This window comes from Podarcis gaigeae (assembly GCF_964106915.1).
Source record: "Podarcis gaigeae genome assembly, chromosome: 5".
NCBI classification, from domain to species: Eukaryota; Metazoa; Chordata; class Lepidosauria; order Squamata; family Lacertidae; genus Podarcis; species Podarcis gaigeae.
The window spans coordinates 73,255,961-73,270,414 of record NC_139681.1 but is presented as its reverse complement, the minus strand read 5'-3'; the positions used below and the strand labels follow the sequence as shown (position 1 = coordinate 73,270,414).

The 14,454-nt window shown below is 39.8% G+C and overlaps 1 protein-coding gene across 9 annotated transcripts in view; it reads left to right on the top strand.

Annotated features, from left to right (window-relative positions):
* The window catches only part of TRIP12 (thyroid hormone receptor interactor 12), a 71,021-nt gene that overhangs the window by 11,993 nt on the left and 44,574 nt on the right, over window positions 1-14,454 (top strand). For all 9 annotated transcript variants that reach the window (XR_014564252.1, XR_014564253.1, XM_083739005.1 and 6 more), the window contains exons 2-4: window positions 10,488-10,634; window positions 12,767-12,892; window positions 13,495-14,303. Coding sequence is in view for 7 of the 9 variants with exons in the window: in XM_083739005.1 (XP_083595131.1) it covers window positions 10,537-10,634; window positions 12,767-12,892; window positions 13,495-14,303 (1,033 nt within the window). In the remaining 2 variants the exon portion in view is untranslated. The remainder of the gene's footprint in view (window positions 1-10,487; window positions 10,635-12,766; window positions 12,893-13,494; window positions 14,304-14,454) is intronic.

Here is a 14,454-nt window from a genome sequence, read left to right as displayed (position 1 = left end):
TAATGGAGGGCAGCTGTTTTCTTAAGAGAGTTAAGGGGTAGAGGGAGCAAGTGCTTATATTAGTTTGGCACTGTGTGTCTAACAGCAGGATAGGCCCGCATTCCTGCTATTGATACTGGAAGATAATATATAATCAAATAGACTACCACTTAGAAAAGGATTTTATTTTTTAAAACCATCAATTTAATATTTGACCAATAAATTGAGTGGTGTCACAGTCTACATTTTAATAATGACATAACAGCAGGTTAGAGGAAGAAACAGGTGGTGTGCCATCCAGACTTCCCTTGAAAATGGTCAAGTATGCATGTAAAATTTAAACCAGAAATGTCAGTTTAACATTAACATGTAGGAGTGTAGTGCTGCCTGCTGCTGAAAAGTTAATGCTGCACTCATTTCCTGCTCTTGCTGCTGCTGCACTACAGTCAAATCAAACTACAGCAGGACTTGTCATATCCCTCCAAACCCAGGTTCATGGTTTGTTTTCCCCAAGAGCAAGCCTTGGTTACCCATGGCTTGTTTGGAGAGAAACAAACCATGAGCTTTGGTTCAAGCATCCTCACAAGTCAGACTCTGATTTGTTCCCCGGCAGTATGGCAGCAGTAGGAACAGGGCAGGCTTATAAACTAATAAGACAAATAATAAAATAAGATTAACTTTTCACTGCACCAGCTTCTCTCCAAGCAGTGGAGCCCATGAAGGGTAATCCAGATAGGGTGCCATGGTTCTTGGTATCTGCTACAGAATTCTGTGGGACAAATGGATGTGTTCAAATGGGTTAAATGGCCTGCCCACATACCTATGGGGTTGGCTGCCATCCATGGCACTGTTGAGAACAGAAGCTTTGCAACTTCCCTTCCTATGACGTTTCTGCAATATACAGGCTGTCCTTCAACACATCCTTCCTGTTATAATGGCAGGAGGTTTGTTAGTCATGTGTTTAAGAAAATTAATTAGCAACACTCTTCTTAAAAAACAGTACTTACAGAGACCATGGAGACAGCACTGGCTGCTGTTGTCAGTAAGTTTAATGTGGCAAAGGCAGTGTTTTTTTCTGGGGGGATGCAGGGGTACACATACCCCCAAATGTTTTGTGAATCTAAGTTTGGCCTCATTGAGGGGCAGTATTTCAATATGAGTAGGAATATGAGAGTACCCCTAAACAGTTTTTTCTAGAGCACTGAATAAAGTAAACGGGTTGTGATCTCAAATACAGTTGATAAGAGGCAAAAGAAGCTTCTTACTCCAGCTCTAGGAGTCAGAAGGGGCAGGTTGCTGTTTTAGTCATTTGACCATGTTTCTTCCCTCTAGGGCTGTGGCAGACTAAACATCTTCCCATTGTGTCTCTTCTCATAACCCAACTCAGCCAGGAGTAGTGATTGGGAAGTGAAGGGCAGTTCACTACGTAACAAGTGGAAAAATTACCACTGTTGGTTCATTCTTTTGAAACTTTTTTTCTGAGCATGTTTTGTTTCATAAAACATCAGTTTTATAAATGAAAAATTTCCTTTGGATTATGTCTTTTTGCTTTACAATAGTTCCCATGCTACTCCAATTTAGTAACAGGAAGGGGATGAATGTACATGAACACATGTATGGACACAACACTTACTAGATGATCATGGACTGTTCAGTGTCTGTCTATTGAAGCAGCTATTGATTAATGTCTGATGTTTCCATTTAATAAGGGAAAGTTTAACCAAATGTAGTTATGGACTGGGGTATAAATAATGAGATAGGTATGTTGTGCACATGTCAGTCTCTCTAAGTAGTGAGAGATTTCAAGAGTGCCAGCATACAACTCAGGCTTAGATGAAGGACATTGTGTCTGGTTTTTGTGTGATAGATGTTTTTATTTACACACAAATAATATTGCTACCCGATTGGATCTCTCAGTCTCCCTGCCCTGCAAGCGGGAACTTTGGATTCAGCACACAGAGCAAGTCAAGCCTGAGTCTCTTTCCAGCCCAGTTTTCTTCTTATACTTGCCCCATTGCATTCCCTCCAGACAGACAGGAGAGAAGCCCCCCCTTTATTTTGCTTCTGAAAGCATCAGTTAGTAGTTTCTGTGGCAACCAGTCAGCTGAATTCTTAAGTCATGCAGAGAAATACTTAACACATAGCTAGAACTATTAACTTAACAAAGAAGCTTGTTTGATCACTTTAGCAGTTTGTCTTTCTGTTCCAACCTTGGGCTTTGAGGAGACCAGAAGATACCAACTAGGCTACCCGCCCCCAAAAACCCCCACAACCCTCTAAAACAGGAAAAGAAAAGTGAGAAGCAGATAAATGCTGATCACAAAAAAATCCTATATATATACTACCATGAACATCCATGACCATGCTTTATTTCCAAATCCTGAATAATCTCATGGTTTATGTGATCTGTAGTGAACAAAGGCAGCCCTTTTTCTTATCCTTCAGTGGTGAGCTGAGTGGTGGCTTATAGAATAGGGAGAAAGGGTTAGCCCTGGTATAAAGTGCACATAGATTGAATCATAGAACTGTAGAGTTGGAAGGGACCACAGAGATTATCTGGTCCAACCCTCTGCAGTGCAGGAATCTTTTGCCCAACATTCGGCTTGAACCCACGCCCCTGAGATTAAGTGTCTCATGCCTTACCGACTGAGCTATTGGCGTCTGAATAGAATCCATGACAATCCCCAGCACTGGCATGATGTCATGAATGCTGCTGTCGGCAGTTAAGGGCAAAAGTTTGATCTGACTCAGTAACTTTTTTTTTTTGGTTTGTTCGCTTTTTAAAAACAACTGGCCAGCTGATTAAATCTTGGCTGCCTCAAAAATGCATAAATGTTAACATTTTGCATAGTGTAATATATGTAGTCAAAAATTAAAAAGTGCGGTAGTTACATATGTCTCAGAAGAAGTGACATATTGGATATAGTAACAGAATAACACAATTATATCTAGAAAGAAATGTTTTGTTGTTTTGAGCACATACGTTATTTTACTAATAGAAGAAGCATTTTCTTCCTTAATTTTCTAGAGATTAAATCCCTAGAGATTCTACTCTGTTCAATTAACTGAAAGAAAGCTGCAGTAATTTTCATCTAACTAAAACACAGAACTGAAATGTTTTGGTGGGAGGAGGTGCAGAGAAGAGTGGTGGAAAGCCCCATTGTGTTAGCAGGACTTGTTGAGCTGGCCCTGCCAGAGCAACTGTTCAGTTGAATCTGGCCCAAAATCTTTGTTCCTCTGGAGCTACCTGATGTGAAAATGAAACTATAAGATAAAAATGGATTTTAGCAATTTTTTCTTTTTTCTTTTTTCCCTTGATTCATATTTCTTAACTGAAATAATAATAATTTGGGTCCTGGTTCTGTCTTGTGCTTTCATGCACAATTGACTTGGAAGGGAGTCAAACTGAGCTCAATGGAACTGACACCTAAAGTATGTAATTGAATTGCTGTTTTAATATGGGTAGATGATTTACCTTCAGCATGATAAAGTTAAAGGGACCCCTGACCATTAGGTCCAGTCGTGGCTGACTCTGGGGTTGCAGTGCTTATCTCGCTTTATTGGCCAAGGGAGCCGGCGTACAGCTTCCGGGTCATGTGGCCAGCGTGACTAAGCCGCTTCTGGCGAACCAGAGCAGCACACGGAAACGCCATTTACCTTCCCGCCGGAGCGGTACCTATTTATCTACTTGCACTTTGACGTGCTTTCAAACTGCTAGGTTGGCAGGACCAGGGACCAAGCAATGGGAGCCTACCCCGTCGCGGGGATTACCAACCTTCTGATCGGCAAGTCCTAGGCTCTGTAGTTTAACCCGCAGCGCCACGTGTGTCCCTTCAGCATGGTAGGTAGTACCTTTTAGATAATGGGTACTAATATTGCTCCTAGGAAGGGGCAATCTGAGGTGGCCTTTCTACTAAAATAGAGAGAGGCCTACATTTAACTTCCCATAGTTCTAACTTAAATTACCTCCAAAGTATATAGACATTTCTAAGGGAATTTTAATTTCTACTGTACTGCGGATCTCAGCAGTTGATCATTGGTTTACTACACTGTCCAGTTTCCCCCCTCCCTTTTCTTCTCTTGTCTCATGTTTTGGTAACTCTGGCCTCTGTTGTAATTTCTGTAACTGAGATCAGAATTAAAACAAAAACTGCATCTTGCTTAGCATAGCAACAAAGCATAGGATTGATCAACTGTAGCATCCCTGATGCAAATCTCTTCTGCTGCAAACTGTCTTTTTCCGCACATTCAGTGAGTGCCTTAGGCAAGTCATAATTCTTTCAGCCTGCCTATTTGACCTGTTGTCCTGGTTCATATGTAATGCTAAGCCCAAACTATGAACAAGCAATCATGTTTGCTTTGCTTTGTAACTCTAAGCCAAACATGGCTTAGCTCCCAGCAGCACAATAGCATCTGCACTGTGTGGGGGAGCAAAGTGGCTGCCGTTTTCTAAATGTGCCCCCAATATGCTTGCTCATTCATGGTTGGCCGTAGTTTGGTTTAGTGTCCTCTGTGAGCAGAACTTTGTAGTTGTAAATATTACTAAAAATAGCTGAAATAGAATATAGGAAACAGTTTGAACACTTTAAATGAGATAAATTAAGAATTAAGTAGGCAAATGGTGACACAGAGTGTGGAATTACAGGGTGGCAATGTAGCCTTGCAAATAAGCCCAAAAGGCTAATAGCCCACTTTTTTTCTAACTCTATTTTTTAATATGCATTATTTTTTTAAGCCAATTAAAAATGAAATTATTCTCAAACCCTTAAACTTTTTAAATTGCCCTCTAAGGTTGATGTGGTACATGGATTGTTTAGAAGCAATAGAATAAGGATTACTCCTCTGTGTTTATAAAGGATCCTGAATAGATGGAAGATAATGAAGGGAGGAGGAGTTACAAGTATTTCAGTCTTGTAGTAACTTTGAATAAATAGGTCCCTTTCCTTCCTCCCAAAGACCAGAAAATGTTTCTAGTCAAGCTTGAGTTGTGTAGCCTGTCCTTAGGTACACTTACCTAGAAATATATATATTAAAGGGTGTAACATCATGTGATCTTGACAGGTTGGTCATGTGGGAATCCGCCTTAATCTTGACAAGCAGTTCTTGTCCAAAAATAGACCTTGTCATTTCTGCCTTCTGCCTCAAAAAACCTAAGTTAAGATATCAGACATGTGCATATGCTCATAAGTATTGCATGAACTGCTTTAATTGCAATATCATACTTATGCATGAACGAAAGAAGGGGATGATAATGTTTTCTGCTTTGCAGAAGTGACTTAGATCCACCTCCTGCAGAAACTGTACTAGAAATTGATGGTGAGAAATGAAGTTTGTGAATTCCCAGGTTATGGACTAATTGTTAGTTTTGATGGGACATAAATCATTAAGAAAGTTTTGGTAGCCAGAGCTATGAAAAAAGAAAATTACTGGCTAGAAAGATAGTCACAATTTCACCCTTGCAGTAGAGGATAAAAGTACAGTACAGTGGTGCCCCGCAAGACGAATGCCTCGCAAGACGAAAAACCCGCAAGACGAAAGGGTTTTTCGGTTTTTGCGTTGCTTCACTAGGCGATTTTCCCTATGGGCTTGCTTCGCAAGAAGAAAGCCCATAGGGAAATCTCCGGGGACCTCTTTTAAATGCTGGCGGTGGGGAGCAAAGCCTTTCCCCCCCTCCGGCCTTCAGAAGAGGTCCAGGAAGGCCGGCGGGGGCCGAAAGGCTTTGCTCCCCACCGCCAGCATTTTAAAAGCGGTCCGGGATAGCAGGGAAGCGCTTCCCGCTATCCCGGACGGCTTTTGAAGGCAGACGGAGGGGAGCAAAAACTTTTGCCCCCCGCCGGCCTTCAGAAGAGGTCGGGGGACAGACTGTCCCCGGACCTGGTCTGAAGGCGGTTTCCATAGGAACGCATTGATTGATTTTCAATGCATTCCTATGGGAAACCGTGCTTCGCAAGACGAAAAACTCGCAAGACGAAAAGACTTGCGGAACGAATTAATTTCGTCTTGCAAGGCACCACTGTACCCAAAATTATTGAAATTCCTCCTTTCCTTATGTTAAGATATGTCCTCATCGACATTTTTTTTGTTGCAGCATGCATGGAATCTAGTAACAGTTTCAGAATCTAGTAACTAGCATTTCATATTCTTCTAAAAATCAAGTTTCTGGCTGTTATTCCATAGAGACATTAAATAAATAGTAGTGTTTTCAAAATGCTCCTGTACTGCAGGGGACTAAAAGATGACTCTGCCCTTGGCACTGACAAAAAACATTCAAACTAGCATTGTATAACTAATGAGTTGCATATGCACAAACCATGCAAACACAATAAATTAAACAGGTAAACAATGTAGTTTAATCCACCTAAGGATATAAGAGCAGAAATCTAGCTTGAGTTTCAGATAGCGATTTTGCAGGACTGGCAGTAACTTTTAAAACCAAAGTCGGTTTACCTAGCTAAGACAATAATAGGTGCTCACATTATAATTAAATAGCTTGTGGCCTAAACATGGTTCTCTTTAAGAATGGTTCAGACCTTTTTAGAAAATTAAGATTATAAAGCAAGTATAAATTAACAAAAAAAAACTCCACTCTGAGTTTAACATGTTTTGTTAAGGGCTTTCCATGTTCACAGAAACTCCAAAAATGCCAGGAAACTTTATTTAGGCAATATGTGTATGGTGTATTGTGATGTGCTATATTGTGTTTGGTTCAAGCTTCATCGCTAACTTGGAGCAGGATGTATGTCGGTGACGGAGAAGTGGAGCAAAACTCCAAATGCATTTGGTCACTGGAACAGAAACATGGAGTTCATGCAACTGAAAATATTGTGTAGGGGGTTGGACTAGATGACTTCTAAGGTCCCACCCAACTCCGTAATTCTGTGTGGGTGGTATTGCTTGCCAGTTGGGTACTTGTAATTTGGAAGAGTAAGGTCAGTTGCATAGATTCCATGTTTCTGTTCAACTGAACACACAAATCTGGATTTAGGTATAACCACATTTAATAATTTTAAAAAATCATTTTTGGTTGGTTCTCTTGCCATTATACTGAAAATTTGGGGCAATTGTGAATGGATTTGTATACATTTTAATGCCTTAAGCATTCATGCCAGGTGACTGATGGATCCTCTAGTCCTGTCCTATCCAAAAATATTAAAAGCTCTACAAAAGAAGGCTTAAGCAGAACCTATTTACTACAATGAAGCTTCTGTGTCAAACCACCCCAAAGCCATACATGTTTTATAACATTTTGGCAAGCTTATGAACAAATGAAACAGAACCTTTTGTGTGCATGTTAAATACTTGAACTGCATTTCTGCAACACTTAATAAAATGTGACCAAACGGACATGGCTATGGTGTACTCACAATAGGGTAGAAATGAGGAAACTTGAAAGAAACTGGAAGAAAGGAAGAAGAATCTTGTTCAGATGGCATCTTGCTCCTGCAAGAGAGGATAAATAAGCACAAATCATTCAGATAACTGTTGGAGTGTTTTGGACAGAACATTCTTAAGATAAGGCACTAACTTCTGTTCAAACTTGTTACACCCTATAATTTGCTGTTCTATCTCACAATACTTAAATCTGTTACTGAGGACTAATACTGGTATAACAGCTGTTTCGGCCCAGAATGCTACTATATTTGTAATAATGATGCTAAATATTGATTAGTTGTAACACCTAGCCACAAGGTCTCTTACACACACACACACACACACACACACACACGGTTACAGCTTCCTCCCTATTCTTTAAACTTCAGAGCTGAAATAGTTTTGTCTTTGCACAGAGTCTGTATATAACTGACTGTAAAGAAATGGCACAATCTGATTCATCAGCAAAACTGGCAATTACTAAACATTAGAAAAATACTAAAAGGTAAGTTTAGAGGAATATATGATTAAATCAAAGCTAACCTTGTAGTTGTGAACTGAAAGGTGAAATTACATGAAACCGCAATAAAGGCTTAAGTAAGAATCGTGGTATTCCATGTTACAATCCAATATATTGGTATTGCTTGCATAGCATGATAGGCCAAGCTATGGCTCATCAGTTAAGTTTGGCTTAACATGTTGTCTAAAATCACACTTGCAATTAAGGCCTCTTTTCACTAACCACAGTTGGATGCCAAGGCTTGTTTTTGGCTACAGCTTGTGGTTAGTGAGGCGATACCTTAATCATGAGCCTGAGCTGGGATGATATGCTAAGTCAAGCGTTGGCTTAGCTCAGCTTGCTGCCAGAGCAAAAAGGATGAGTAAGGACCAAAGTGCTGTTAAGAAGAGTTTTGACTTGATATCCTGCCTTTCACTCCCCTTAAGGAGTCTCAAAGCGGCTAACCATCTCCTTTCCCTTCCTCCCCCACAACAAACACTCTGTGAGGTGAGTGAGGCTGAGAGACTTCAGAGAAGTGTGACTCGCCCAAGGTCACCCAGCAGCTGCATGTGGAGGAGTGGGGAAGCGAACCTGGCTCACCAGATTACAAGACCACTCACCATGTTGGCTTAAGCCTTTTTCTGAGAGCCCACACATTTGCATGTTCCCAATAAGCCATAGTTCACCTTACTGTGTCATGTGTGTGAAAGTTTGTGCTTTTATAAGTACAAATATTTTTGAAATCAGTAAATAAAGCATGGTTTTATATAAAACTGAGCATAAGCCCATGCACTACCATAAAATGTGTACTGGAATAAGGAAGACCTTGTCATGCACCTGAAGTTCAGCAAGGATGGTGCCTGTAATCTCAGTTGGGAGTGAATTCACAGACTTGGGCTTGCAACACTGAATTGATAATTTTGTCTTCTCTCCCAGAACTTTTGACAATATAGTACCTTGTCTCTCAAAAACCACCTCACATTTAACACTCACCTCTCATTAGCAACTGAAACAAAGCCTGTATATGTAGAATAGCATTTGCCCCCATTCATCTTATTCATCTGCCCTCCTGTACTATTGAAACCAAGCTGTCAGGATCCTCTGTTCTGTCTCTGTGCTTCTGCGTTTATTGTAAAGCACTATGATCTTGTACTTCAGGGGTTGGAAATCTGTGGCCCTCCAAATGTTGTTGGATTATAAAAAAGGGCATTCCTGGCAATTGGCCATGTCAGCTGGGGCTGATGGAAGGTATATTCTCAACAAGATTGCTTATCTGGAAGTGATTTCCAGTGAATTCAATTGGGGCTACTTCTCAGTGTGTAAATGACTGCAACATAAGCAAAAGGTATTTTCCTACCTGTTTTCTAGATAATTGTTTCCATGCTAAGTCTAAAGAACGGATGGAGGGTGAAATGCTGTGAATGGTTTAAGTATAAAATGTCATGGTCAACACACTTCAGGGACTAGCCGCTGCACTTGGAAATGGTGCAAACGTTAGATTTTTATCACCAAGGACATTGGCATCACAGTGTGGAGCTTTACTTCTGAGGTCATTAGCAAAGCAATATTTTTTCAAGCCTCACAGCCATCATATGCATTTTTGCTCTTCGTAAACCCTTAAAATGCAGTGCCACGATGTAGTTGCTGTTACATTCCCAAAGTCATCATTTATCTTTAAACATTGGAAATTTTAAATGCTATTTATTGACAGTGTATGCTGAAATCATGCCTTTGGTAAGGTCTTCCTTCCTTGCAGATTAGCCATCTTTGAGCTTCTCCCTGGCTAAGAGTGGCATATTCATCTATGGCCTTTTAAACTCGGGGGGGGGGGGCGGCTAGTGGTATTGTTTTTGTTTCCTTCTATGTTAAGTATTTCTCAGTTTTTATAATGTAAACCGCCCTGTGATTTTGGGATGAAGGTGGTATAGAAATTTAATAAACCAATAAACTAGTATTTCAGTCTGAGCATTCTTTGCTTGTTTATACAAGCATTTATTGAGGAATCTTGTTGAAGGGACTGTCATAAAAATAAAGTAGTGATGTTTGTGTGTTGGAGAGCAACACATGTAAGAACTGATATATGTGATGCTCTCATAATTCTCCCATTCCCTTAACCGTGAGGGATTACTCAACAACTCTCATTTTTCTGCATGAATTAATCAGCCTATTACTGATTAAGGCTTATATTGGAACCAACTTTAACTATTCACGGCACTAACTAGGGTTTTAGCCAGGAATTGAAGCTAGTTCCAACTGTCTAGTAATGACTCTAGTTGGCATCAATGGTGGTTGAAGCTGGGGGGTTTTCTGAAAAAGAGAATACTATGTTTCTGCAACCTAGTGATGGCCAAGGGGATATTGTGTACATAAGACCTTTATGATTTGGTTTAAATCTGTTGATTATTATTTTTTAAATCACTGATTGTGTTCTCTTTCTCTTTCTATCTGCTAATGTATCCTAGCAAGCAATGCTTTAGAAACTTTAATAAGTGATATTTGGTCATTGTTTGAAATGATCATTGGTATATAATTCTGTTTTCTCTAAAATATTGTGAGGATTAATTAACCTTTATTATAATATGTAAACATTGCAACAGAGGCCAGATATTCTCATTGGGGCTCTTTTTTTGTCTTTCAGTGAATGGTAGTGTCTAGAAAGGGTATGTCCCTTCAGGAGAGAGGTGCCAATGTCCAACCGGCCTAGTAACAGTCCAGGGGGCTCACTGCGACGTTCACAAAGGAACACTGTCGGGGCCCAACCGCAAGACGACGCAGTAGGAGGAAGGTATGACTCGTTATCTACAAGCTTCTGATCATCAGAGGTTTAACACTTGGGGGAGAACCCAATAAATCCTTTTCTTTATTTAGGCCAGATAACTGTACTTCCCTTGCATTTATTAGCATCTCTGAAATGTCTCCTTCTGGCCTTAACAGTTAGAATTGTGAATATAAACATAAAATGTACAACCTCCTCCTAAGCATTGAACTAAAATGCCTAGTTCACAGGGCTTAAGCAGATTTAGGTTTAAAGTCTTGTTCCATGGACTGAAGCTCACATGCAATCTTTTGGTTCAGGTTTTTAGTACAGATTTCTTTGGAAAAGAGACTAAAATGGCCTGTTGTACATTTGGCTTTATCTTGCAGCAAGAATGTAAAAAGAATTTTACATCTGAGTGTTGATTTATGCACCAGCCTCTCAGCATGGCTTTACCTTGACGCAGCAGACATAACATATGCACATAGTTATTTGGTGTTGGCATCCATCTGTCTTCAAGGACAATGGAGTGCGCCTCCAGGGGTAAAGTCAAACCGCTGCATTAGCAGCACTGTAGTGACCTCTCCTTTCCTTCTATGTGTATAGGAGCAGGACGTTGGAAGTTTTAATTTCAGTTTAAGCTGGTCATGGCTTCCTCTCATGTCTGAAACTAGGAGTCATGGTTGGACAATAAAGATGGCCAGCTTCAAAACAAGCCGATTTCAGACCATGGGTTCTGAAGTTGATGGTTTTTTAAACTACGTAAATTGGAGTCCTTAATGTCTTGAAAGACCAAATCCCCCTCCACTGCCCAGTAACATCATTAAGATGAACAAATGGAGCCTCGTTAGACTTCCATGGCCTAATCATTGTTGCTTTGTAGTAACACGGATATGGGCTTTCTCAGTGGTAGCACTGGTTTTATGGAATGTACTTCCAACCAAAATACTCGGGGCAGGGGCATCTATATTAGCTTTCCACTGGCTTTTGAAGCACTTGTTTACGCAAATATCTTGACCTGGATATTTATCTTTTAATAGTTTGTTTAACTGTTTATTGATGCTTTGTAAACCATTTAGAAACATATTTTGACATTCAGGGATGCATAATAAATTTTAAATAAATTACTCTAAATCCAGAGATACAACAGCATCTTTTTAATAATTACTGTATGCCCTGTATTCTCCACACAAAGGTTGGTGAATCTGACTTAACAGGATGTGGTATGACTGACTAGATTTATGTTTAAACAGATGCAGCTTAATTTTCAGATATTTAATTCAAATGCTATTAACTTTAGAAATATTGAGTAACTGAACTCTCAAGTGGCCAAGATATATCAAGCAATTGGTCTGCATAATTAAGAAGGAGATGGACTCTGGTGGCTGATCATATTACTTAACCGTGCCTGGGCACATCTCCCTCAGCATTACGTCAGTAGTGCATGTGGCAGCTTGTGCTTCACCTTCTCTTCACTTATTTCTAATTTCTGTATTACATGGTGATTCTCCCCCCCCCCATTTCAAAGGATAATGATAAACTGTTGCCAACCACTAGCATTTCTTTATTGACAGGAGATTAAATATGCATTAAAACATCAGTCATTAAAAACTTCCCTAAACAGGGCTGCCTTCAGATGTCTTCTAAACGTCAGATAGTTTTTTATTCCATTGACATCTGATTTATTTTGGTAAATAAAAATGCTAAATGTATATTTGGTGAATAATTGCTCAAGTTACAAATAATTTTATGGAGCTGCAGGATTTATCAACTACAGAATCATTGTGCAAATGTTTATCATTTGTGTAGAGTGAAAGTGAGAGGTTTGGAGCATTTCTTAGTTGTCCGTATGCATATTGTTAGTAAGAGGAAATGCAAATGAATATAGGAAACTACAAACTTCCAAACAGGTTCATGATTCCAAATCTCTGCTTAATGCAAATGATGGAAAGACTGAAAAGGCCAGGAAATATCAAAGAATACCAATTTGAGATATAATTTCATTTGAGAGAATTGATGTTTTGATATACCTAACTTTTCTTCCTAGAACATCTTTGTATAGGCTTAATGGAAAACTATACTGCAAATATACTCCATGTATACATTTGTGTTTGTATGCCAGTTTTCCTGATAGCTTTCTGTTCTTAATTATTTACTGACAGGTCACATTTAGGGCAGGCAAAACATAAGGCACATAGCCCTTCTGAAAGTAGAAAATCAGTATCAAAGGCACCCAAAGTGCAGTCCAATACTACTTCTGAACAGTCCAAGGGACAAGTTTCTAAAAGGTAACTTATATTTTTCTGAATTTACAAATATAACTTCAACAGTATATATTGTAATCTTCATTGTTGTATCTGTTGTAAGCAATAACAATTTTATTTATGGATGCTATATAGTTATATGTGCTATGTAATGAAGTGCTTCCTTTTGTCTACCCCGAACCACCACCACTTCATTTGATGACCCCAGTTTCTGTTATATCTGTTATTTCTTGAACTGCAGCCTGGAAATTTTCCCCAGCTATACTGCATTTTTGAATATCCATTACCTTTTTGGTGAAAATTCTAAAATGGAAAAAGAAAAAAAAAGAATGCAATACTGAAGTGGTCACTTTTCAGTATTAATTGTTTAGTATGTTAGAGACACACATGTTGACAATACAAGTTTCTGTAAAGCTTTCAGCACTACTGCTTCAATCAAAGTTGCTTACTAAAATCAGAATTAAAAGTTTAATGTAGATTTTTGCATTTTAGATAGTAAAAAAAGTAGCTATTATAATTTCCTTTCCTTGGAATACCACAAATTAAATAGCTGGATGACTCTGTAGAAGATGATGATGATGATGATGATGATGATGATGATACTGCTTTTTTCTCCCCCACAACAGAGGCTGTACCTCATCTGCTATTATAATTCCACAACAAGAGGCTCTGGACACAGACAATACTTTGGAGCGGCAAAAACCAGGGCAGGTGCCTAAAAAGGACAGTCCTCGAGGAGTGAAACGCAGTGCTAGCCCAGATTACAACCAGACAAATTCTCCTAGCCCTGCCAAAAAAACCAAAGCACTTCAGCACGCTGATTCTTCCTCAGATTTGGAAACAAACAAGCCACAGACTAAGTCTAAGAAAAGACACTTGCATCAAGAGCAGGAGTCAAAGTCTTCACAATTGCCATCAACAAGCAAGGCTCATACCAGAAAGGGTGGAGCTGCCAGTGGCTCCCGAAGCCAGAAACGGAAAAGGACAGAGACCTCATCCATTGTAAAGAGTCGTCCACCAGCTGAATCGACTGGCAGTGAAGAGAGACCAGCAAAACCCACCAAGCTGGCTTCAAAATCAGCGAGCTCAGCCAAAGCTGGGTGTAGCACCATCACAGATTCTTCCTCTTCAGCCTCCACATCCTCCTCCTCTTCTGTTGTTGCTTCTGCCTCTTCTGCTGTTCCTCAGGGTGCCAGAGTGAAACAGGGGAAAGACCAGAGTAAGGCCAGGCGTTCCAGATCTGCATCCAGCCCCAGCCCACGGAGAAGTAGCCGTGATAAAGAACAGAATAAAATAAGTGGCTCTTCAAAGTTTGATTGGGCTGCTCGTTTCAGCCCCAAGGTTAGCCTGCCTAAAACAAAACTGACTCTGCCAGGTTCTTCTAAGCCAGAGGCATCAAAACCCGGGCCTTCAGGATTGCAGGCTAAACTAGCAAGTAAGTTGAAAATGTTTTTACTTATGTGAGGGCTTGAAATTTGACCACCTTATGTAACATGCTTATTGTGCAGGATTTGCATTAAATAGTATAAGAAGTAATTTGCAGGTGAGAATCATGGGGAGGGGAAGTCTGTACAGCTGTTATAGCC